The sequence below is a fragment of the Sceloporus undulatus genome, chromosome 2, assembly GCF_019175285.1.
Source record: "Sceloporus undulatus isolate JIND9_A2432 ecotype Alabama chromosome 2, SceUnd_v1.1, whole genome shotgun sequence".
NCBI classification, from domain to species: domain Eukaryota; kingdom Metazoa; phylum Chordata; class Lepidosauria; order Squamata; family Phrynosomatidae; genus Sceloporus; species Sceloporus undulatus.
In genome coordinates this window covers 4088697-4110352 of record NC_056523.1, presented here as the reverse complement: position 1 = coordinate 4110352, position 21656 = coordinate 4088697, and the positions used below count along the sequence as shown (strand labels likewise).

Sequence of the window (21656 nt, the reverse complement as noted above, 5' to 3'; positions counted from 1 at the left end):
ATTCCTAGAGAGGCGAAGGATAAAAGTTAATGGGGGAAGGAGAAGAAGGATGCGTCCTATGACGTTATTTCCGGAGGGGTGGGGAAAAGGAAGAACCTCCCGATCCTCAGCCTGTGGGTCCTAAGAGCAGCGAGTTCCGCTTCCTAGAGAGGCAGGGAAAATGTTAGTAGGGGCAGGGAAGGAGGAGAGAGTGGTGCACTGTGACGTCATTCCAGGGGGAGGGCGGGGGGAGGAGGAGAGAAGGAGGGTCGGGAAGAAGGAGAAGGAGGTGAGGGACTTCAGAGGGGCCCCTGGAGAGAGGGAAGGAGACAGTGGAAGAGAAGAAGAGGGAGGGGAAGAAGGAAGGGCAGGAAGAGAGGGGGAGAGAGAGGGAAGGGGTGAGAAGGGGAGAGGGAGTGGGGGAAAGAAGGCAGGCAGGCGCTCATCTTTTGGGGGCTGGAGTGAGGGAGAGCCTCTCCCTTTCCCCCCAAAATCATGGCTGGAGGGGTGTCTCCTGGAGAGAGAGGGGGGAGCCTGGGTGAGGGGGGGGTTGTTTTGGTGGATGCAAGGGAGCCTTCCTCCCCCCGCTCCCCGCATAGAAGACCTCCTGGAGGCTCTTCCTCCTCCTCTCCCTTCTGGGGGGGTGGTCCCCTGGGCCTCCCAGATAGAGGAAGGGGCTGCAAAGGGAAGAATCAGGTCCTTGATGGGTGTGTGTGTTGAGCTCTGGATCTGGGACTGTGGGGTGCCAGTATGGCCAGAATTTGACCAGTCCCCCCCTTGGCCTTCATACTGTAAGTTACAGCCCCTTCTCTGCATCTGTCAGTCAGGAAAGCTGGGCACAGAAAGGGCCATGACTCAGGGACAGAGCCCACGCTTTGGGTCCAGAAAGTTCTGGGTCCTTCCCTTGAGGGAGCAGAGACCCCAGCCTCAGACTGTGGAGAGCCATTGCCAGCCAGGGCAGGCATTTCTAAACCACGGGGACTAATGGCTTGGCTTGGGGTGATCCAGAGACCCTGAAAGAATGCACCCTGCTTCTTGGAAGGATTTCAGGGTATGCCCCTAATAGGAGTAAACAATAAGGAGACGTTTTAAATCCAAAAATACACAGTCAAGAAAAGGGTGGGGTTTTTTTAAAAAAAAATGTGGCAGTCTTGCTAACTAAAACTTCCTTCTTTCAGCAACAGATATTCCGCCAGTAGAAGAAAAAGGGCCTTGCTTGGCTCCCTCAATGGAGGCCAAAGTCCAGCAAGAACCACCCTCATTCCCCATTTTCCCAGCTCCATCTGTTCTAGAAGAGCAGCCACCAACCAAGACATCTCCTGGGCCTGAGGACCCTCGGCCCCTCCATTTTGCCAAGAGAATGGACATGGCAGCCATTTGTGGAGAGACAGACGAAGGGGTTGAGAGTGGTGAGGAAGGGGTCTTCCAAGAGCGGGACATGTTTGCCCTAAATGAAGAGGATGTCCAGGCCTTCAAGGTGTGTAGGAAATACCAAAGGTGTACACTGTGTAAATCTGTTAATGAAAGCAGGAGCAATTTTAAGGATAAAAGTTGAAGGACTAGAGCTTGACCAAAGACTAGTATGTTTTATTTGGCATTATCTTCTGTGGGCTCCAGTCCACTTCCTCAGATGAATGAATGAATGGGGAGGCACTTTGGACACATGTCTAAGGAAGTGGATCAAAGTCGTGAAAGCTCATGCCAAATAAATTCGTTAAGTCTTCATGGTGCCACAAGGCTCTCATAAGTCTTCATATTTCATATGTTGTTTCATATTTCATTGTCTGAATTTTTCCTGTTGAACAAGATTTTGGATTGCTATGCATTTGTGCTTTCAAAATACTTCATTGCACCTAACAGTGAAATGTGATGTGGGAGCTGTCAGCAGTGTTCTTTCCAGGGAACCAGTGAAATACACATCCATTGGACCATCAGATGCTTCTGGAGGAGGGATGGGAAATGTGTGGTCCTTTAGATGTGTTTGTTTGCCCTTGATATATTGGCCCTTGGCAGCATGGCTCAGAATGAGGGATGCCAGGAGACTCAAGCAGCAGGGTGTTTTTTTTTTTTTTCAGTTCTATCTTAGAGTTTTGGCTGAGCCCTAGTTTAGGTTTAGGTTTTTCCTTATCAAGTTTTAAATATCCAAAGTCCAGAAAAGAAAAGAAAAACCTCTTAATTCTCAAAACAAAAATCTGAAAATATCCTGACATTTGACAGTCCAAACATGAAACATGAAAGAAAACAGTAGAAAATACTCAAAGAATAACAGGTCATCTCACTATGTTGAAAAATGGGTTGTTTTGCAGCATGTAATATAGCCTCTCATTATTGACCGCAAGGTGTTGGATCCACAGAGAGTGAGTTAATTCCCACTGAAAAAGTAATAGCTTATCTCCCCTTGATTTTGCATTTCCTTTCATCCACTATTTTATGGTTTCTATGCTGTGCTCCAGTCAAGCAGCCTAGCTGTTCGCCAGTGGTTGGTTAGTGGTGAGAGTTTTCTGCAAGCTTTATATGAATTTCAGCGAGGAGAAATGTAATGCTAAGGCTGCATCAATAGAAGTATAGTGTCTAGATCAAGGGAAGTAATAGTATCACTCGATTCTACTTTAGTCAGGCCTCACCTGGAATACTGTGTCCAGTTCTGGGCATCACAATTCAAAAAGGATGTTGAGAAGCTGGAGCGTGTCCAGAGGAGGATGACCAAAGTGGTGAAGGGTCTGGAAACCATGCCTTATGAGAAGAGACTTAGGGAGTTAGGTATGTTTAACCCATAGAAGAGAAGGTTAAGAGGTGATATGATAGCCCTGCTTAAATATTTAAAGGATGTCATAGTGAGGATGGAGCAAACTTGTTTTCTGCTGCTCCAGAGAATAGGACCCATAGCAATGGATTCAAACTACAGGAAAAGAGATTCCACCTCAACATTAGGAAGAATTTCCTAACAGTAAGATCTGTTTGACAGTGGAACACACTGCCCCTGAGTGTGGTGGGGTCTCCTTCTTTGGAGGTTTTTAAACAGAGGGCATCTGTCGGGTGTTGTGTATTCCTGAATGGGAGGGAGTTGGACTGGATGGCTCTTGAGGTCTCTTCCAATTCAGATGCAAAATACATTAAAGGTACATGTGTCAACTCACAAATATATGTTTTTTGCAAACAGAGAACAAACAGGAGGAGTGAGGTGTACATGCCTGGGATGAATGCCACTGCTTCTAACACAAAGCACTTAATTCAAAGATACAGCCATGTTAGTCTGTAGATTCAGTATGTAGAGAGATCTTGTAGCACCTTTGAGACTAACTGAAATAAAGAAGTTGGCAGCATGAGCTTTTGTAAACTTCAGTCTACTTCCTCAGATGCATAATGCAGACTGAAGTATATTGAAGTCTATGAAAGCTTATGCTGCCAACTGCTTTATTTGAGTTAGTCTCAAGGGTGCTACAAGATCTCTACATACAGATCACTGGAGTTCTGTTGAGTCCGATGGACACTGGCATCTTTTGGTAGCCTGATTACAAGTGTCCTGGTCTTAGTGCGCTCAGAGAGAGACCACTTTTCTCTCTGTATCTCTATTTAACAAGTGATGTAAATTTTAAATTTAACTTAAAATTCAAATCCTTTGCATCATCTGTTTAAAGGATTCCGAGATGTGCAACACCACAGTTAAACTGTGCAGAGAGGACAAGCCAGCCAGTGAGCAAGCAAATGGAGTCACCCTGAGCTCACAAAGTGAAGAAGCCTGCCAGCTTTCAACATCCTCCCTGACAGCAGCCCAGGATGAACCTGTCATCACAGAACTACCAAAGAGGGGACGAGGGAGACCAAGGAAGCAGCCACAAGTCAGTATATCTCACCTAGTACACACACCACATCACACCTTTATCCACCTAAACACCCATAGACATGTGCCTGGAGGAAAGGCTGTGATTCTACATATTTTAGATATTGTAAATGATGATTTAGTCTATGTATTATATTGATAGCGGTTTTACTGTTTTATTGAGTGTATTTTATATGAAATTGTAGGTTTTTTATCTTGTAATGTTTTTTCTAGTGTAATCCCGCTTCAATCCGCAGGGAGAGGTGAGAAATGTAAATAAAAATTATTATTATAATTATTATGATTCAGGTGTGCATATGCTCAGCAGATAGGGAAGCTCTTGGGTCTTTTGGCAACATGTGGTGGTGCTGGTGGGTGTTTGTTGCTGTTGCTGCTATTCTGGGATCAGCAGTGGATGCAATTTGGTGATCGGTTCTGGTGAGAAAAAGAGGCGCATGCACACAAGCCAGGAAAATAGAGGTTGTGAGGTGTGGGGGTTGTGCGGTATGTTTATGTGAATCCCTGCTGGCTGCAGTAGCAAACCATGTGTTCATGTGTAAAAGAGAGAGTGTGCGTTGCTTTTTTCTTTCTTTTTTCAAAGGCACAAAACTTCAGAAAGAAAGAAAGAAGGAGCAAGTGGGGAAGGGAAAGGAAGACCCAGGCTGTTTTTGCCTTCGCTATGTCTCAGTATTGTGGGGATGTGTAGCAAATGTCTCACACTCTCTCCACCACGCCCCTGGTAAGGCAGGGTAATATCCAGAAATATTTTGTATTTCTGAAAGTAAATAGGCCTGAGAAGATACTAGACCTTTTCTGTTCCTTACGGCATGATGCTGATTTATTTTAATTATTGGTGTGGATGCCATCTGTATTTAGATACGAACTGGAGAGCCATCTCTTAAAAGACCAAGAGGAAGACCAAAAGGAACCAAAAACAAGAGTCCATCTAATTCAACTCAGAAGGTGAGGTTACATCAAAGCAAAAGAGGTGTTTGGATTATTATCTACTCATTAATCAGTAGCCACAGGTTTTCACATATTTAACCTCTGAACTGCAGATTTTGTGATATTTTATTATTATTTAATGTTGAAAGGTTGTTGGAGAATCCTGTGTGTTAGAGGCAGTTTTCCTTCTTACAACTTTAAGAAAAACTAAACCATTATATACATGTATGTTCTTCTGTATTCAAGACTGTACTGTAGAAGAAATATCAACTACTGTGAAACTGAAACATTCTGAATGTCTTTCCTTCAAGGTGCCTTACAGCCAACAAGAGAGCAAGCGAGTCAGTAGGTGGCAGGGGAGCAAGAGAAGGGAAAAGTTAGTGAGTGGGCAAGTGAGCAGGCAGCCCTGGCGAGAGAATGGAGTTAGAATGAGCACACGAGCTAAAGGAGCTGGTCAGCTTTCAACTTTTTCCATGGCAACATCCCAGAAGCAACTTGCCAGCACAGAACCATTAAAGAAGAGACGAGGGAGACCAAGGAAGCAGCCACAGGTCAGTATATCTCACCACACACAAACACACACACTACACTCAACCTAACCACCCATAGATGTGTACCTGGGAGACAGGCTATGTGATATAGACACACATGTATGGGTGGTGCACATACCTGTTGGATAGGGAAGCTTTTGGGTGGCATGTGGTGGTGGTGGGTGTTTTTAATGGTTTCTGCAGCTATTGTGGCAGCAACTGTGGGTGCAATTTGATTGCCCTAAATGTTTAAAATCCCTATTTAAAAAACTCTTCATTTATTTAGTCCAACAGCCTCCTATAATCGAAATGAAACGTTCAGTATTTGAAATCTGAAAGCTTTGTCACATCCACTTAAATGACTCTTTTTATTTACTATCAAGCGGCAAACCTAGATGGAGGTGGGATAGTTAAAACAGTCATTGTTCTTGAATTGTTTGAATCCTAGGCACCTTTTAAACTGATTGAAACTTTCCCCTGCATTTTCTTTCATTTTGGTTCAGGCCATAGTATGTTTAGTGTAGAAAAGTTATTTGTATTAGTTGTGGGAGGAGCTGTAAGATCCCCTGCATTATTTCCAGGTTTGGTTTGCCCTTTCCCAACATGCTCTGCTGTAGCTGGAAGTTTTTTAGTGGGGAGCAGTCTTTGCTGTGAGCAGGCAGAGAGCTGTCTTTTTGGTGGCAAACAGGCCCAGACAGCCGGAAAGGGCATTTCTTACACTTTAGCCATCTTAGTTACCAAGTTAGCCATTTTAGTTACCAACTCAGCCGAATTAGTTACCATCAGCAAGTGAATAGAGGAATTCAGGAGCTGAAAGATCCTGCACCAGCTCCATTGAGTGAGGAGAGCAAACTAACATCAGACCCAGAAAGATGACATCCGGAAGATTGCTGAAACTGTAAAGTATCTTTGGTTTAGAGCTGGGGAGGAGAAAATTCTTTATTTTGTCCTTTAAATTAAATTTCCCCCCTTTTGAACTTTACATTCAGCTTCAGAGCCTTTTTTGGGTAGAAGAGTTTGATCTCACCAGGGTACCGGCGTTGCACACCCAAACCTGCCACCACCTTTAGTTGGGTGTGTCTTCACAGACTCTTTTTATTTACTATCAAGCAGCAAACCTAGATGGAAGTGGGATAGTTAAAACAGTCATTGTTCTTGAATTGTTTGAATCCTAGGCACCTTTTAAATTCTACAAAGACTTTTTGTTTTACTAGAAAGTGGTAAAGACAAGTACCTCACCCCACTGTACACAATGTACAGCATTCCTTTAAGTTAGACCAGTGGTTCTCAGACAATAGGGCAAGACCTCCAGGTATGACAGCTGTAGGGGGGGCACAAGACTTTGAGGCCCTGAGCCACCCTCCTCCTCCTCCAAAACTTTTTTATGTGTATAATTCACACATGCATTTCATTAAATATTGAATTTATATAAATAAAACTGTTCTAATTTGAACAGTGCTATTTCCTTATAAAATGTTACTTAAACTTTTTACAATACATATTGTATATACAATACAATACAAATATGTGTGAATGAAAATATTTACACTAAACAATCAAAATATTTTTATGAATATACTAGATTGAGAGGGGGTTGATGTCACATGTAGATGTAAAGTGGGGCCCAAGGGTGAAAATTTTGAGTACCACTAAGTTACACAAATGGAAAGAGACTGAAAGATACAGAACACAGCAAAATTCTCCTTTGTAGCTTTAAGAAAATAAAAGCTGTCTATAGTTTAAACCAACTTAGATATTTCATTGTTTAAAACAAAAATGTTGGGAGATCTGTGTCTTAATTCATCTTATTTGTGTGACTGTTTTTGAAATGTCTAAATTGATTAGAAAAACAGGAGTCACCATTTAAAGGTAAATTTAATTGGAAAGAGTGTAAAAATTTTTACAATTTTGCCATATATATCTAGTGGTCACTGGGCATATAAGGCAAAATTCTCATTAATGGTTCTGTTCCCTTTCTCTTTATTTCCTTTCTTATTTAAAACTGAACGCCTCAGTGACACAGTTGGATTTGTGCTGTTGCTTGTATTTAGGATCTTTGTTGACATCCTTGCCTCAATGGCATGTCTTCTTATATTTAGGAACCAATGGGAGAGCCATCTCCTAAAAGACCAAGAGGAAGACCTAAAGGAAGAGGAAACAAGAGTCCATCTAAAACAGCTCAGAAGGTAAGATTACTCAGTAATCTCAAGATTTCACACATTTCACCTCTGAAATTCAGAGCATGTGCTAGAATCATAGAATCGTAGAGTTGGGAGAGTCCACAAGGGCCATCCAGTCCAACCTCCTGCCATGCTACTTTAATATTATTTCATTTGGAGTGTTGTAGGAGATTTATAGGCATCTTAAGGGCAGTTTCCTTATTTCAGCTTGATAGAATGATAAATAGAATCGTAGCGTTGGAAGAGACCTCAAGGGCCATCCAGTCCAACCCCATCCTGCCAGGCAGGAAATCTAAATCAAAGCATCCCCGACAGATGGCCATCCAGACTCTGTTTAAAGACCTCTAAGGAAGGAGACTCCATTACACTCTGAGGGAGTTTGTTATAGAATCATGGAAGTTGTTTACAAAATAAAACCTTTCTGCATTCAGGACTTTGGAAGAAATAGTTCTTAACAATGGTGAGACTGGAACATCCTGAATGTCTAACAGTAACCATTCAATTTCCCCAGGTTTCTTAATAACAGGAGCATCATTAGGAGGGTGCGAGGAGCTGCACCAGGTGACCCCCCCTAAACGGGATTGGGGACAGCACTGCTCCCCAAATATCTGTCTTTTGGCACAAAGGGGCTGTGGAAGTCTCCTGTGTCCCTGTAAAGTCCAGGAGTTCAGTGGAAGAGAAGACATGAGTGGGGCAAGATTCAGTGAGTGGAGAAAGGAGAGGCCTCAGTTTTAAAAAAAAATAATTGCACTCTTTTAAAATTTTCTTTAAAAAAAATCACACCTTACCAAACTTGACCATTAATCACATGAAACTATGTAAATGTATTTACTATACTGTAATTTAAAGGTGTAATTTTCCTTTTGTTAATTGTTTATGTCATAGCTACTGCCATTATATTCAGTGATATATGGGAATTACGATTTACGAGTCACATTAGTACAAAAATATTACGAAGGATTCTGAATAGTATGGGAGGAGGCCAATGGCAGTGCCACCATGACTTACTGTACCATGTGTCACCTGCCCTAAAGACACCACTTCTTAACATTATAATGAACTATTAGTTAGAGCTGAGTGTTTAATACTAAATTCCATGATACATTGGTGGAAATGAGAATTCTTCTGAAAATGTATAGCTGTCAGACATTACTATAAATTTGATTCTTGGGAATTGATCCAGACTATCCTGTCTTGTTCACTAATTAGTTCCTGGAAGGTAAGTTATAGAAGAAATGTCAACTATGGAGCCATCATTATATTGTGAATGGTGGGTGGCACACGATGTAGCTATAAAGATCAATTCAGGGATTTTTTTCCCCCCAGTTCATTTATTTTAAGCTGGGTGGTTTATTGGGTTAGGATGAGGGAGAACCTGTTTTCATTTAAATGTAAATGTAAAAATGGAGTTCTAAAGCCAGGCTAATAAGACTTCCCTCCCACAAAGATGCCTGGTGACCTTAAGTGACAGTTGTGTAACTTTGACAATAAACACAAGAGTCTTGTTTCGGTGGAGAAACTGCAATTAGCACTTACATCCTTGTAAAGGATGAGAACAAAAGCATGGTGTTGGAAGTATGTTCTATTCATTCTGTTAATTGTCATGAAGTTTGTGGAGGAATGGCTTTTTATAAGTCGGTTGTAGCCTCTACTAATTAAAGCTACTTTTTAAAGTACTACTGCTTCTGTAGGCACTAGACTATTATCTTCAGTATTTATCAATATTATAAATAAGCATAGCAATTTATGATAAGTACAGTCCACCCTCCATATCCATGGATTCTCCATCCACAGATTCAACGAACCATAGCTTGAAAATGTTTTTTTCTAAATTCCAAAAAGCAAATCTTGGAATTGTTCACCGTTTTGTATAAGAGATGTTGCTTTACTACACCACTGTATATAATGGGACTTGAACACCCCGAATTTTGGTATCAACAATAGATACTGGAACTAAACCCCAGCAGTTACTGAGGGCCCACTGTATTTGTGTGACTGTGATTTTGTGTGTGTTTTATTTAATCTTTTGAACATCAATTCAAGAAAGCCTTCTTTGCTGTCCGGCCTTTTGTGCCTTTCTCCCCTTTTTCTTCATGCTCTTTGCAACAGAAGCTTCACAATAGGTTTTCAGTCAACAAAAAAAGCACCTTCGTGTGTGTGTGTGTTTGTCGAAGTGTGGGTGGGTGGTGAAAATGAATGCATTGAAAAATGCACACTGTATTGTGCATAAAACCTTTACCTGCAGAGAAAGAAGTCCCATTACTTGACACATAAATGAGGCAGAATAGGTACATGAGTCATGTTGAGAAATTCGACTAGAAGGAAATATGGTTCTTCCATTTCTTTCTCTCCCTGTGTATATAGAAAAAATATCCACATCCCAACCCACCAGGCTACTAATGATCTTCCTGTTGCTCCCAACATGCACGTTCCAATTTGCCAGTTGCTGAAAGACTCACTAGGTGAAATTTCAGTGTGTCTCCCCTTTGGCTCATGAAGCAGCAGCAGTTGAGCCAAAGGGCTGAAGCCCTTGATTTGCTTTCTGCTCCTCAGAAGCCTCTCCCTCCCACCCAGCCACCCCTCATGATTCCTGCCCCTCCCCATATTTTAAAGGGCTTAGTGCACATTCTGTCATCCTACTCCCCCCCTCATTTTTTGCCCCCTGCATCAGGGGCTCCATCTTGGTGCTACATTGTAACACAAAGGATTCTACTCCCCATTTTTCTAAAGCGGTGACGAGAGCAAGTGTCATCAGCCTCATCACCAATAGTACCACTACCATGACTACTGCTGCATCTTCTTCCTCCCTTTCACCTCTCTCTTTGGCAGCATCCAGATGTCTGGCATGGTAGTTGTGATGGTATGCTGCTGCAGGAGTAAGAGGGTGTGGGTGGGCAAAAGCGAATAAAGGAGATCACCTTTGAAATTTTCCCATTTCTTCAAGGTGCTGTGCAAGCAATGGAAAGAGAAAGACAGTGGCTGGGTAGGGAGCAAGAGGGCAGAAAAGCCAGTGAGGAAGAGAGAGAGAGAACAACTCTGGAAAGCAAATGGAGCCACGATGAACACACAAGGTGAAGGAGCCAACAAGCCTTCAATTTCTTCTGTGGCAGCAGCCCAGGATGAACCTGCCAATATAGAACCACCGAAGAGGAGACAAGGGAGACCGAGGAAGCAGTCACAAGTCAGTATATCTCTACCTTTCACCTCTCTCACAAACACATGGACACACATACTTTGCTTAACCTAACCATGCAATAGATGTGTGCCAGGAGGAAAAGTTATAAGACTTAGCACACACATGTCCACCAGATAGGGACGCTCTTAGGCTTCTTAGCATGTGCTGGCAAGTGTTTGTTGTTGTTGTTGCTGCTGCTGCTGGGTGGAATTTGGTGACTACCTCTGGTGAGGAAGAGAGGGGGACACACATACTGAGCAAGCTGAGAAAATGGGGTTTGTGAAGCATATTTGTGTGTAATTCTCTGTTGGCTATAGGAGAGAACTGTGTGTACATGAGTGCTTGCATTCCTTTCCTTCTTTTTATTTTGAAATGCACAAAACTTCCCTCTGCCTTCGAAAAGAAAGGAAGGAAGAAATACAGTGAGTTAGTGAGTGGAAGGAAGGAAGGAAGGAAAAGAAGAATGGGATATCTGGAGTCTTGTTGCCTTTGCTATGTCTCAATCTTATGTGTGTGAGATAATGATAGGTGGCTGTTGTTACTGCTACTGTTGATGTTGTGGCAGCTACTGCAAATGTCATTCGGTAATCTTAAATATTTAGTCTAAGTGCAAGTGGTGAATTGAGGGAGTGTTATTATTAGCAAGAAGATGCACACAACAAACATAAGTGAGAGCAAGAAAATCCTCCCTTATGTGCCAGGTAGGCAGCTTTAAAAGGATTGGATGAGTGAACAGAAAGATTTGTCTTTAGCTACTCTCCTCTTCCAAGAGTTGAAAGGACCAAGTTCAGCTTCCTAGATAGGCAGGAAATGTCTGGAGGAAGGAAGAGAAAGAAGAGGGACATGGTAGGCATGAGCTGTCCCCTCCCACCATAAATGTACATTGGGAAGAGAGAGAGAGAGAACCCACCTTATGTGAACTTGAAGGCTTTCATGGCCAGCATCCATAGATTTTTGTGGGTTTTTCGGGCTATGTGGCCATGTTCTAGAAACTTTATTCCTGATGTTTTGCCAGCATCTGTGGCTGGCATCTTCAGAGAAAGATCTTTTCTAAAGATGCCAGCCACAGATGCTGGTGAAACATCAGGAATAAAGTCTTCTAGAACATGGCCACATAGCCTGAAAAACCCACAAAAATCTAACCCACCTCATGTTTCTAGGAAAGAGATATGTCTCTTTGTGTGTTTGTGTCTATGTATGCACACATGCACATAATTATGTGATGCATTATGTGCCGCACATAATGACATTGGGGGGGGGGCTGTACATCACCACCACACACACCACTGCCAAAAAAAATCACAATCCCCCACAAATGTACACCAAAGTTAATCATGGGGGATTCCCCCCCCCCCCATGTTTTCAGGGCCCCCAGGGCCATTTTAGAAACAGGAGAGGCCTTTTTTAAAATAAGAAGATGAAAAACCATTTCTTTTATGTATTCCATTTACTACTCCCTAATAGCAGGAGTCAGAAGATCTTAAATGAAGCCAAGTGACTCAAAAGGGCAAAAGCTTTCCCATCAGCCATCCCTTCCCCAAAGAAACATGCACTGACCACATTTTGCTAGTACACTTCCTCTGTCTGTCTAGCTGTTTGTTTTATCTGTCTAGTTAAAGTGTTTCTGTTTCACCTGTCAGTATCGCTAGACTTCAAGAAAATATACAATGTCTGGTGTGTAGCTGCAATAAAGCCTTTGGTGTAAGATCCAGCTACGTCCAACCAATAATCCACAACAACTTAGTCCAAAAGGTGAAGTTTATTGAAGACACAGGTAGATGTGGCTAGACAGACGTTTAAGCAGAATCTAGCAAGCAAAGCCTCAAGCCCCTAGTTAAAATGTGTATTCCCTCCCACCTTTTTTTCCTGTGGGCTTTTCTCCCTCCCCGTCCCATGAGAAGCAAACTCCCTGGCCTTGAATATGCTGACAGATGTCTCGCCCTTATCACCACATTCCATCCTTTTCTCAAGCAGCAAGTTTAACTACCAGAAATCCCATCCCCATTTCCCTAGCAGGCAGAACTACAAGCTAAAGCAATTACAAAGACAAAATGAACAGTGAGAATACAGGAACTGTGAATATTGATTGGTAATTTACTTTGGAGTTCTAACATTTGGAAACCACAAAATGGCCTCAGATTCTCTTCAAATTCTCCCTCCCAGGCAGATCAATAGCACTAGAGGCCTAATCAGTCTTAAACATTTTAATTTTTTAAACTGTATTTTATTCTTTTAACATGCAATCTGTTTTAATATTTTAATAATTTAATTCTACTTTAATGTACTACTTTTGTATGCTTTTAATTGTACTGTTTTAAAAAATATATATTGTAAGCCACCCTGAGTCCCAGTTTTGGGGAAAGGGTGGATTATTAATAATAATAATAATAATAATAATAATAATAATAGGCGGAGGAACAATCTGGTGAAGAACACATAAGAAGATAGCAGATTCTGTTCTTTTACGTGAAGTCATGAATTCTCCCCCCAAAATATTTCTAATAATTGAACTAAAAAGCATATGGAGAACCACCCAAATGATTTCTGTTTATGGGGGAACACCTTCAGAAGAGATTATTGTGATTAGAGAAATTTTATCATTTTATCCCTGTCAGCTTCCAGTTTCCTTTGAGGAAGTGGCTGTGTATTTCATCAAGGAAGAGTGGGGTCCTCTGGATCAAGGCCATGGGGCTTTCTACAAGGAAATGAGGATGGAGGATGATGGAAACATAGCCTCTCCAGGTAAGGGGCATTTTCACTTTCAATAAAGGAAAGAAATCTATGGCTGGTACAGTTCATAGAGGCAATTGACCAGAATGCCTGAGAGGAAAGGGAATAATCTGTAAAATCAGTGATAATGGTCTTGATTCCCAATGAGATCCTGAATTTCTGTGTTCAGCTCCTAATGAGATGATCTTCTTCATTCTCTAACAGGTAATCAGAAGGAGCAGAAGAATTTGGAAGAGCCCTCTATGGTGCATTGGGAAGCAACCAATATTGTTGTGGGAAAAGAGGAGATTGTAAATCCAGGAGGAATGGAAATTCAAATGGAAAACCAATCAAAGAATGAGAATAACTCCTCTGCTTCTCAGGAGGAGGATATTTGTGAAGTCGAAAACTATAAGGGGAAAAGAGGAGTAAAATGTTCTGACTGTGGAAAAATATTCCAATGTAAAGGTCATTTAAAAGTACATTACAGAATACACACAGGGGAGAAACCATATCAGTGCATGGAATGTGGAAAGAGCTTCAGTCAGCGTTCGAATCTACGTTCACATCAAAAAACCCACACAGGGGAGAAACCATTTAAATGCATGGAATGTGGAAAGACTTTCTCTCATAGTCAGAATTTGCAGTCACATCAAAGAACTCACACTGGGGAGAAACCGTACAAATGCATGGAATGTGGAATGCGCTTCTCTCGTCCTGACTATTTACAGCCACATCAAAGAACTCACACAGGGGAGAAACCATACAAATGCATGGAATGTGGGAAAAGCTTCGCTCACAGTGCAGGTTTACGTTCACATCAAAAGATTCACACAGATGAAAAGGCATATAAATGCATGGAATGTGGGAAGAGCTTCAACTGGAGTGGGCATCTGCGATTACATCAGAGAATCCATTCAGGGGAGAAACCATATAAGTGCTTGGAATGTGGAAAGAACTTTTCTCGGAGTTCATATCTACGTTTGCATCAAAGATGTCACACAGGAGAAAAACCATATCAATGTAAGAAATGTGGAAAGAGCTTCAGTCAGGGTGCCCATTTAAATTCACATCAAAGAATTCACACAGGGGCGAGACCACATAAATGCATAGAATGTGGAAAGACTTTCACTCATAATCACAATTTACATTCCCATCAAAGAACTCACACAGGAGAGAAACCATATAAATGCATCGAATGTGGAAAGAGCTTCAGTCAGAGTGGACATCTACATACACATCAAAAAACCCACACGCGGGAGAAACTCTATCAATGCGTGGAATGTGGGAAGAGCTTCTCTGATAACTATAGTTTACGTTTACACCAAAGAGTCCACACAGGGGAGAAGCCATATCAGTGTACGGAATGTGGAAAGCGCTTCAGTCAAGGTGCCCATTTACATTCACATCAAAGAATTCACACAGGGGAGAAACCACATAAATGTATAGAATGTGGAAAGACTTTCTCTCACAGTCAAAGTTTACATTCACATCACAGAACTCACACAGGGGAGAAACCATATAAGTGCATGGAATGTGGAAAGAGCTTTAGGCAGAGTGGATATCTACGGTCACATCAAAGAACCCACACTGGGGAGAAGCCGTATCAGTGCATGGAGTGTGGAAAGAGCTTCAGTCAGAGTGGACATCTATGTTCACATCAAAGGACCCACAAAGGGAAGAGGCGATATAAATTCATAAAATATGGAAAGAGCTTCAGTAACTGTTAACATCTACATTCACATCAAACAGCTCACACAAGTGAAAGCACATAAGTCCAAATAATGCGGGAGGGGACTTTTTCTTTAGTAGCCTTTGGGAGGCAGGGTGCTAGTCTGATTTCCCCCTTCCAAATGGAGAGGTGTATCTGGGTTTAAATTGGTTTTTTAAAATCTTTAATGATGTTTTTTACTTGCTAAATTCCTTTTTTTTTTTTTTTAATTAAACCTGCTAAACCAATTTGGCACCAATGCCTCTGGTGTCCCTCTTGCCACTTGCTGTGAACTGGGCTGAGATGGGGAAATGATGACAGCTTTGCAACCAGGTGGGGGTTGTTCAATTTCCCTGTACTACGAAACAACCCCCCCCCCCCAGCAAAATAGGGGACACATTATTTTCTTCACCAAACTCCCCAACCATCCCACATGCTGCCGCCTTCTGCCTCCTCCAGGCTCCAAGTTCCTCTTTCATTCCTCCCCCCTGGTCTTGTGATATTGTACAGTGACTGTTATTTAAGTCACTATTTATAGTTCGGTGTGACTAGTAGGCTATACAGTCTTTTCCTAGGTGTTCCCAACATGTCTCAGTTGCCCCCTCCCCTTCTCTCTTCAGAGCGCTCTGTGCATGTTCAGAGCACTGCTTTCCTGTAGATTCCAGCACTCTCCTGTCAGCAGAGACTTCAGGACTGCTCCTGTGGGGAACAGAAATATAATTATTACTATTATATTTATTTGTATCCCTCCCTTTCCCTGAAACTGGGACTCAGAGCGGCTAACAAGATTAAAACAGTACAATTAAAAGCATAGAAAAGTGTTACATGAAAACCTGCCAGCAGAAGGCCATCAAGGAGGGGGCCAGTCTGGTCTCCCTGGAAAGAGAGTTACAGAGTCTAGGGGCAGCCACAGAAAAGGACCTCTTTCTTGCCCCACCAACAGTGCTTGTGATGATGGTGGTACAGAAAGATGGGCCTCTCCTGAGGATCTCAGAGCCTGGAATGGCTCATACAGGGAGATATGGTCTGCCAAATAGCCTGGGCCTGAACCATATAGAGCTTTATAGATCATAACCATCACTTTGAATTGTGTCTGGAAACAAATTGGCAGCCTGTGGAGCTGTTTTAATAGGGGTGTTGTGTGATCTCTAGAACCTGCCCCTATTAACAATCTGGCTGCAGCTCTTTGGACCAGCTAAGTTTCTGAATACTCTTCAAAGGGAGCCCCAAGTGGAGCATGTTACAGTAGTCCAAATGGGTGTGACCCAGGCATGTACCACTGTGGCCATATCTGATGTCTCAAGGAATGGGCACACTTGACACACAAGCTCTAAATGCAAAAGCACACCTGGTCACTGCAGAGACCTGGGCCTCCAGGTTCAAGGCTAAGTCCAGGAGTACTCCAAACTGCGAACCTGCATCTTCTGGCCATCTAACACAGGCTGAATCCCCATTCCCTGATCTGCCTTCTGACTGACCAGGAGCACCTCTGTCTTGTCTGCATTAAGTTTCAATTTGTTTGCCCTCATCCAGTCCATTGCTCATGACAGACACTGCTCTGTTTTTAAATATTACAGGGAACTGTAAATATATGTGGAAGACATGGATTATTAGTAGGGTATTAAGATGTTTCTGCTGTTATGAATTAAAACTAGATCTTAAAACGGAGAAATTTCTGTTGTAAAGCTCTTTTAAATTTATTGTCAAGTAATACTTGTAAATGTGTTTAATTCTCCTATATGTGTGTATGCTGAGAACACCTTTTTGCCTCGGAAAGCTGTCAGCACCACTCTTGTATTATGACAGTGAAGTGATCCAACCTGGCACTTCCTTTGAAAACCTGGCATACAGCAAGCACACACCTGGTTTTGAAGAGGAGCCTTTGGGGACTGATTTCACTTCATCACAAGGTGGGTCCTCCCACACTCCTTATCAAAGTCAAATCTAGGAGCACCACATTTGAGCAGATTCTCTTCAAGGGATCTTTGCACCCTTGAAATCATCAGATCAGAGCCTCAAGAGCCAGAACCTGCTCATTTTTGCTCCAGGAGGGAAAACACTTATCTGTTGCTTGACTCAGGAGGAAGCCCTCCACCAGGACCACCACCTGGGAACAGGTTTCTGCCCCACATTCCTTGACCCAGTTCTGCATCTCTGGGGTAAGATGGTCAGAAACTGCTCCAAAATCACCAGGCCCAGGATTCAGTCACTGACAGCAGAAAGGGTAGAGTCGGCTGCAAACCTCTTGGAGGCCCTTGCCATCCGCATAGAACTGGCTGAAATGCTGGCACTGTAGGTCTGACTTGGCAAGTTCCTCTCCCAGGGACCTCTGGACTGTCTTCTCCCATAACCCCCCACTGCTCTCAACTACCAGGGCTTCTATTGTCTATAGGATCAGCTGGTTAATCTATACATATGTTTTTTCATGCCAATGAAACCATAAGTAGAATCAACGTTATTCCTATATTCCATCTGTCTCAGGGCAAAGAAGTCCCTAATATGCTCTGCTGCAACAACCTGTAAACCCAATGCATTATTGTGTTTTTATGGATATTACCAGGTAATCAGACAGCACCAACAATGTACATTATTAAGAACTATTATCTCCACAAGCCCAAGCCCTCAACCAAGATCTTGTGAATGCCAGAGTGCCAAGAGGCATTCCAAAGATTAAAACTGTGGTTTAATTTGGAACCCATCCTTAAACACCCTGACCCCTCACAACTATTTGACTTGCAAGTTGATGCTGGAGATGGTTTTACAAAAAGCTTGTAAAGGGTAAGAGATATAAACTATAAATATAAACAATGCAGATGATTATTCTCTTGTTTTCCCCTTCTCCCACAAAGGTTTATATACTTCAGATTCCTGTTAAATTTGTATTATTAGACACAAATTATATATTATAATATATAACTTTGCAGATCCTAGTCAACCAAACATTACTCTTTCTTCTTCCTCTTACACTGTCTATATGATGCAAGATAAATTCCACTTTTCAACCTTCTGAACTTCAAGCCATTTTCTCTTCCATATACTTCCATAAACCCCCTTCCTTGTTCTCATCCAGTTTCACTGAATTTATTTACTCACAGATTTTAATTTTTTTTAAAAAATGTAAATTTTGAAAAATTATTTAAAAGCATTAAATTTTATAAAAAATTTATCTTCAACCAAATGAAATTATATATAAGCAAATGCATACTGTGCATATGATACTGCGATTTAAAGGTATAATTTTAATTTTGCTAGCTACAGCCAATCAGGAGTCATCTGGCAACAAGCCAATAGAATGTCAATCAAGAGAAAGCTAGCTACAGCCAATCAGGAGTCAGCTGGCAACAGCCAATAGAATGTTGGGGTAGGAACAGCCAATCAAGAGAAAGCTAGCTACAGCTAATCAGGAGTCATCTGGCAAAAAGCCAATAGAATGTCAATCAAGAGAAAGCTAGCTACAGCCAATCAGGAGTCATCTGGCAACAAGCCAATAGAATGTCAATCAAGAGAAAGCTAGCTATAGCCAATCAGGAGTCATCTGGCAACAAGCCAATAGAATGTCAATCAAGAGAAAGCTAGCTACAGCCAATCAGGAGTCATCTGGCAACAAGTCAATAGAATGTCAATCAAGAGAAAGCTAGCTACAGCCAATCAGGAATCATCTGGTAACAAGCCAATAGAATGTTGAGGTAGCAACAGCCAATCAAGAGAAAGCTAGCTACAGCTAATCAGGAGTCATCTGGCAACAAGTCAATAGAATGTCAATCAAGAGAAAGCTAGCTACAGCCAATCAGGAGTCATCCAATCAGTGGATCCTTCCACAGGAAGAGAGAGCCAGTTAACACCTTCAACTGTCTCTAAACCGTCCTCTCTGCCTGCAGTGGATCCTTCCACAGGAAGAGAGAGCCAGTAACACCTTTAAATGTCTCTAGACCGCCCTCCCTGCCTGCAGTGGATCCTTCCACAGGAACAGAGAGCCAGTAACACCTTCAACTGTTTCTAGACCGTCCTCCCTGCAGCCATCAGGAGTGACTTTCATCCACCAGGCCTTCCTCAACGAAAAGGGCTTCTCTTTTCTTCATCCATCTGAGGAGTGACTTTCATCCACCAGGCCCGCCTCAAGGGAAAGGACTTTCCATTCCTACATCCATCTGAGTCGGATCTATCAGGCCTGCCTCAAGGGATAGAGCTTTCCTTCCCTGCATCCATCTGCCACCTCTCCTTCCATCACTCTCAGCAGCTGGGACCTTGAGGAAAGGCTTCCAATCCCACCCCTTCCTTCTCTATTAAATCCCTTGTGTCTTGTGGTATTTAGGCAATATTACCAAGTATAGTCGGCTATTATATTCCTACTTTTGTCATTATTATCTTCTCTTCTTTTGATTATCGCTTACTGAATCCTTTCCTTCCCATGGCTCCATGCATCTCTCCTAACCTGATCCCTATTCGACCTCTTCCTATCTCCCATCTTCCATTCCTCTGTTCACTTTGGAACTGTCGCTCTGTTGCTCCGAAAGCGACTGCTGTCCATGATCTTTTTCTCTCTAGATCATTTAACCTCCTTGCTCTTACTGAAACCTGGCTCCCTGCCCATGATACTGCTACCTCTGCTGCCCTTTCTTTTGGCGGTCTCTCATTCACTCACACAAGCCGCCCTGAGGGTCGAGGAGGAGGGGTTGGTATACTATTGTCCAATTCCTGCCAGTTTCAAGTTCTTTCTCCCCCCCCTCCCCAGCTATTGTTTCTCTTCATTCGAGTCTCACTGTATTCGGCTCTTTTTTCCTTTACAGCTCCGGGTTGCTGTCATCTATCGCCCTCCTGGTTCTGCTACCCAATTCCTATCTGACTTTGAATCTTGGCTGACGTTTTTTCTATCTGATACAGTCCCTTCTCTAATCCTAGGTGACTTTAATATTCACCTTGACAATCCCAACAATCCTTCTTCGTCTCGCCTTAGCTCCCTGTTTGCTTCTTTTGACCTTCACCCTCATTCTAACTCCTCAACCCATTCCTCTGGTCACTGTCTCAACCTAATTCTTGCAGCTAAATGTGTCATTTCCGACTACCTGGCATCTGATTTTCCATTGTCTGACCACCATTTAATTTCTTTTACTCTTACTTATATCCCACCTCCTCGTCGTACTATCCAGCGCCATTTCCGCAACCTTCAGTCTGTTAACTCTGACCATCTCAGTCAGACTTTGAATTCATCTCTCTCTTCTCTTAATCTTGGGGACTCTGCTGATTCAGCAATGTCTTTATTTAATTCCACTCTTTCTTCAACTCTTGACAGATTTGCTCCTGTATCTGTATGCGTGTCTTCCCCTATGACTAGGCCTCAGCCCTGGCTCACTCCCACTATCAGATTCCTCCGGTCCTGCTTTCGAGCAGCCGAACGTCTTTGGAAAAAGTCTAGGGAACCGGCCGATTTCATTCATTATAAATTCATCCTTTTATCTTTTTTCACACGCTCTGTCTATGGCAAAACAGAACTATTTTAAATCGCTGATCTGCGCTAATGAGAGGCGTCCGCAGCGTTTGTTCTCCTGCTTCAATACACTACTAAAACCTTCCTCTCCCCCTGTCTTCTCATCATTTTCCCCCACTGACTTCGCCAACTACTTCATCACAAAAGTCACTACTATTCGATCTGAAATAGTTCCTCCCGACTTGCCCCCTACCACTAACCTCCTGGTACCTTCTACTAATAAACGCTCTGGGTTTCCCCCTGTTTCTCTGGATGAACTCTCTAAGCTGCTAAATTCTTACAAACCTACTACCAATAGAATGTTGGGGTAGCAACAGCCAATTAAGAGAAAGCTAGCTACAGCCAATCAGGAGTGATCTGGCAACAGCCAATAGAATGTTGGGGTAGCAACAGCCAAACAAGGGGAGGCTAGCTACAGCCAATCAGGAATCAGCTGGAGACTGCCAATAGAATGTTGCTGGATATCCGTTAGTGACATTTGGAGTCAGAGAGGGTTTTGATTCCACGCAGTGAGGGTCTGTTTGTGTGGAAGTCCAGAGGTTAGGGACTGAGAAAGCTAAAGTGTGGGAGGGAACAACTTGGCTCTATGACAGAGTCTGATAGGGAACAAGTTCAGGAGTGAGGGACATGGTCCTAATACAGCACTCCAAGGGAGGGAGTGGCTGGTCTGATATTCTGAGGGATAGGGTTAGCCTGAGGGCTAGAATAGAAATAAGGTCAGAAGGGTAACAGTAAATGAGGACAGAGAGAGGGTCCTAAGTGAGAGCAACTGGATCTCTCTCTCTCTCTCAAGAGAGAGAGAGAGAGAAGTAGCAAAGTGTAACTAAGTGCAACAAAGTGAAGCAATAACCAATGTACCAAGTGAACAAGTGAAACCCCACAAAAAACCTATCTTGTTAAGCTGTTTTTCAAATAAAATGTTATTGTTAAATATTTACAAGCTTGTCCGGATCTGAAATAAGTAACCGCGATACTAGGTAACATCTAGTTATCTGAGGCACCCTCCCTCCATTCCAACTGCCACTGCTGTGGACTCTGAGGGAGAGAGGAGTGCAAAACACTCCAGAAGAGAGAGAAGTAGGGTCCAGGGGGAGGAAGAAGCTGCTGGTTCTACTGGTATTT

At 42.6% G+C, this 21656-nt stretch overlaps 1 protein-coding gene across 3 annotated transcripts; it reads left to right on the top strand.

Moving 5' to 3' along the window:
• The first annotated feature begins 87 nt into the window (after nucleotides 1–87).
• LOC121922950 (zinc finger protein 345-like) lies at nucleotides 88–19472 on the top strand. Of its 3 annotated transcripts, none has more exons than XM_042452917.1 (9): nucleotides 88–162; nucleotides 1158–1456; nucleotides 3618–3818; nucleotides 4676–4762; nucleotides 5056–5295; nucleotides 7374–7460; nucleotides 10399–10635; nucleotides 13245–13371; nucleotides 13564–19472. In XM_042452917.1, exons 2-9 carry the CDS (start codon nucleotides 1208–1210, stop codon nucleotides 15066–15068), a joined length of 2733 nt encoding a protein of 910 aa, XP_042308851.1. In that variant the 5' UTR covers nucleotides 88–162; nucleotides 1158–1207; the 3' UTR covers nucleotides 15069–19472. The 3 variants fall into 3 exon arrangements, with proteins under 3 accessions (XP_042308851.1, XP_042308850.1, XP_042308852.1); XM_042452916.1 differs by lacking the exon at nucleotides 88–162 and adding an exon at nucleotides 238–268; XM_042452918.1 differs by lacking the exons at nucleotides 88–162; nucleotides 1158–1456; nucleotides 3618–3818 and adding an exon at nucleotides 4010–4538.
• Nucleotides 19473–21656: the final 2184 nt, after the last annotated feature.

Bases quoted from the DNA above. Each gene is read 5' to 3' on its own strand.
- LOC121922950 (XM_042452917.1), top strand. From the start codon at position 1,208: ATGGAGGCCAAAGTCCAGCAAGAACCACCCTCATTCCCCATTTTCCCA. The intron at 4,763-5,055 runs GTGAGGTTACAT...CTTTCCTTCAAG, and splicing joins CATCTAATTCAACTCAGAAG to GTGCCTTACAGCCAACAAGA. The intron at 5,296-7,373 runs GTCAGTATATCT...TCTTATATTTAG, and splicing joins GACCAAGGAAGCAGCCACAG to GAACCAATGGGAGAGCCATC.